Source organism: Cyprinodon variegatus, unplaced genomic scaffold (genome assembly GCF_000732505.1).
Source record: "Cyprinodon variegatus isolate N-32 unplaced genomic scaffold, C_variegatus-1.0 Scaffold2367, whole genome shotgun sequence".
NCBI classification, from domain to species: domain Eukaryota; kingdom Metazoa; phylum Chordata; class Actinopteri; order Cyprinodontiformes; family Cyprinodontidae; genus Cyprinodon; species Cyprinodon variegatus.
In genome coordinates this window covers 4,118-8,112 of record NW_015152820.1, presented here as the reverse complement: position 1 = coordinate 8,112, position 3,995 = coordinate 4,118, and the positions used below count along the sequence as shown (strand labels likewise).

General features: G+C 37.9%; 1 gene segment (V, D, J or C); it reads left to right on the top strand.

The window, feature by feature from the left end:
• Positions 1 to 2,181: 2,181 nt before the first annotated feature.
• Positions 2,182 to 2,755, top strand: LOC107080816. The segment is given in 2 exon segments: positions 2,182 to 2,342; positions 2,412 to 2,755. Coding segments are annotated over 2 exon segments (399 nt in total).
• The last annotated feature ends 1,240 nt before the right edge of the window (positions 2,756 to 3,995 follow it).

Genomic DNA, 3,995 nt, shown 5'->3' with positions numbered 1-3,995 from the left:
CCAATCTGTAGGGATTATTTGATTATATTATCTGTTAAAAGTGCATTGAAATGAAATCTGTTGTGAATTAGTGCTATATAAATAAACTAAAATAAATTATTCAATCTTGTTCTGGTCTTTAAGAACATGAAAAACTTTATTTGGAAAATATATCTCACCTTTTTCTCTGTATTAATGAAAATAAAACCATTTATATAACAATCTCAAAGGACAAGAAGCTGATAGTCTGTTAAAAAAAGCTTATAAAAAGTTTCTATATTGACATTCCAGACACGCTCCTCCTGCATCAGCATGTAGCATTGAACTATATTTTGTTCTCTTTATAACCTGCTTTGCAATTTGTCTTTTTCCTGAAACTGTCTCATTATTATATTATTATGATATCATTAATATAATTTCCTATATGGCAAAAATTGCATTTTCCAATATATAATGAAGTCTGGATTTTAATTGTTCATGTTTCATGTTTCAAGAATGGAAACTGTTTTTGCAGAGTTTTCTTGCAACAATATCACATTAAGGTCTGACATCCCTGAATGCAACTTGTAGCTTTGATTTATTTATTCAGATATATTATTAAAAAGGCAGATCTTTGATCAGTGTGACCTGAAATTAAAGGGAAACAAACTCTAAAAAAGGATATGACTCATTTGCTGCTACCCTCACATAAACACTGAGAGGCACCATGGAGGTTCTGTCTGCAGAACAATAATCATGTCTGTTGTGACATGGACTCAACATTTGATTTGCTTTGACCAATGACAGATTAATACTTTAAGATTTCTAATCCAAGCTAAAAAAGCTGAAAGGAAACCCAACAGAAAATCCATGTTCCAGACATGCAGCTACACCTGAAACATCTGGTTGTTCTTCTGATGAGTTGGAAGTTAAAAGTTGAGTCAGATTAAGGCAGCAGCTCCTTTTCTATTTGCCAGATAATTTAATCATGGTTTCATTTAAAATGCATTATGAAGGTGAAGAAATGTAGGTGGAAATTCTTCAACCAGAAAAAGCTGTGAGTCTGTTCAGCAGGAGGAAGAGGAGCTGAGAGCTTCAGGGAGGAGCTGAGCTGTTACTGAACTATAGAAGAGNACCAGAACCGGTCTGGTAGAACTCCTCCTCCTCCTCTCTGTGGTGTTGATCCTTCAGACTGCTGGAGAACACTCTGAGCCTCGTTGGTTCTGATGAACCCTGAAACAACCTTCATCAGACGAGGTTCTCCCTCTGTGATGAAGAGGAGGGAAGAGGAAGTCTCATGTAGGTCACAACCTCCTTCAAACATGGAAGCTTCTCACTCTGTTCTCAGTCATGCAGAAGCTAGAATCAGTCCCATCCAAGTTCTAAAATAAAGTCCATGTGATCTTCAGCCTCTAAAGAAGGAACAACTTTTTGTTTGTGGTCCAGGAAATAAGTAGAGCAGCAGCAGCATCAAGGTGGACATCAGAATCTAAGGCTGCTGATATTCAGTGTGCATCAAATCTATAGATGAGTCCATTTAACTGAGACATTATATGTAATTTAACATAAGAATAAAAGCAGCAGACCTCATCAAATTCAGTTTAATTTAGTTCCTCTCCTCTGGACCCTGTCAGGAACCATTTAGACGAGTGAAGAGGCGCGGACAGTTCTAATGTTCTCTTATATGTCTGCTTCTGTCTCTTTAAAGCCACACAGAGCCTGTTCCTGCTGGAAGGTTTCCTCAAACAGGAACAGGCTCAGTTAAACGAGTGTTTCCTCTCCACTGTTGCTGCATGCATTTTAGGTGTGAGGAATTGCTAAAGAATCAAGGTCAAAAATGCAGGCAAATATCGATCATTGCCACATGCTTATGCATGAGGGGCTAATCATGCAAAGTCAGTGATTGGATGAAGTCAGCTGGTTTTCCGTAATTGACATTTATTCATTCATTGCACTGTTTTTGCATGAAAAGACAGCCAAAAAAAAAAAAAAAAAAAAAAAAAAAAAAATATATATATATATATATATGTGTGTGTGTGTGTGTATTTACATAATCTTGTGTGGTTTGTTGTGTATACATACATATATATAAATAAATGTTTGTATACCTGGAGTGTGTAACAAACTACAATAAATTATTCAATCTGGTTCTGGTCTTTTAGAACATAAAACAGCTTATACGTCGATCTCGAAGGACAAAACGTTTTGAGTCTGTTCAGCAGGAGGAAGAGGAGCTGAGAGCTTCAGGGAGGAGCTGAGCTGTTACTGAACTATAGAAGAGACACAAACTTCCACATTCAACACAGTTCAAACATTAACTCTGATCATCATGCTGTCTTTGCTCACATCTGGATTTACTCTGCTGGTTCTGCTTATAGGAACAGGTTAGTTGGAGTCTTTCAGAGAACTATTTTATCCTAGTTGTTCTTCCCTTATCATTTTTCTTCTTTCAGGTGTAAACTGTCAAGAACTCACTGCAGCAAAGACTGAAGCGTTCAGTCTGGAAGGCAGCTCTGTTACTCTGTCCTACAGTTACTCCAAGAAAGCAGATGGGAATGATTATTTCTTCTGGTATCGACAATATCCTGGACAACCTCCAGAGTTCCTGATCTCTCACTTAGGAACAGGGGATGAAATCTCTCAGAAGGTTCCTGGTTTTTCCTTCAAAGTGAGTGATGATAAAACCCAGATGGACCTGCTGATCTCCTCTGCTGCAGTGACAGACTCTGCTGTTTACTACTGTGCTGTGCGGCCCACAGTGACAGGAAACACCAGAACTCTGTACAAGAACCTGTGATACTCCACAATATCCACTAGAGGGCCTCACACACTTCATTATACTGACAATTATCTGTCTCCACTTGAGCCTGAGAGCATTTCTAAGAGCAGAAATGATGTCATTGTGAGGATCTAAACTAGAAAGATTGGATCCATGGAGAAACTCATGAAAAATCTTCTCTGGTTGGACTTTAAAGCAGTGGTCCTCAGCCTGAGACATCAGGACATTGTTTCCCCCAAAGTTTAGAGGAAACCCTTTGTCCAACAGGTTTCAATGTAAAGAATGATTTCGTTCAGCAATTTGTTTTGACTCTGACAGCTTTCCATCATTGTAAGTAAGGGGGAATTAACAGTGCCCAGGAAGAACAGGGCTGATTACCATGCAACATGAGCCGTTTACTGTGAACTGCTGTGAAAGTGCTGACTGAGTGAAATCCATCAGTCTCTCTTTATTTAACTGGGGTGAAGTTCGGGTCAAGTTGAATACTTTTTCCCACTAAAAGCTCCAACATCTGCAAAGCTTCCTGCAGATCCTGGACTGAAATTCTGTCCTTCTCAGAGCCTCTGAGTTTGGACAAGTTCTGCTGGGACAATCGGTCCTGCATCGGCTCCCAGGATTTATAGTAGAGAACATTTACAGAGGTTTTTCCTCAAAAATGCCTGAGTACATTTGCAAGCTGTGAAATTATTTAGATTTACCTCATGAATAAATAAATGCCATTAAAAAATAAGCAGATCTGAAAAACTACATTGAGCACCGTGGAATATAAAATTGAGTTGATATCATTAAAATGTGAAGTAGATGCAGCTGAAAATAAGACTATTTATTTAACTAAAACATTTGTTCCATTTAGCTAATTAATGTTTTTTTTTCATAATGTACTTTATAGTGGACTATTAAATATCAGGATAAATTTGTTACATTTTATTATTTCTTTAATCTGTTTTGCCACAGACCATTAAGAATAATTTTCAGTGGAATGGTCTAATGGTCTGTAGGGACGCCGCCATGATTATGGCTGTTTGAATAAATTCTGGTTATAAGTTTACAGACATCACAAGTTCAAAAAACTCATTTCAGGGAGACGCTCATACAATAATTAATTAAATTCAAATCCCAGCAACACAGATTTACTTCCATACTCCAACCTCAGAGTGTCTGTAGGTGAAGTCCTGCTGGTGGAGAGGTGAGCTTGGAAAGGTCCGTAGCAGGAAGTTACCAGTTCAGTTTATTCTATTGCTTCTGTGGTTCTTAAAGG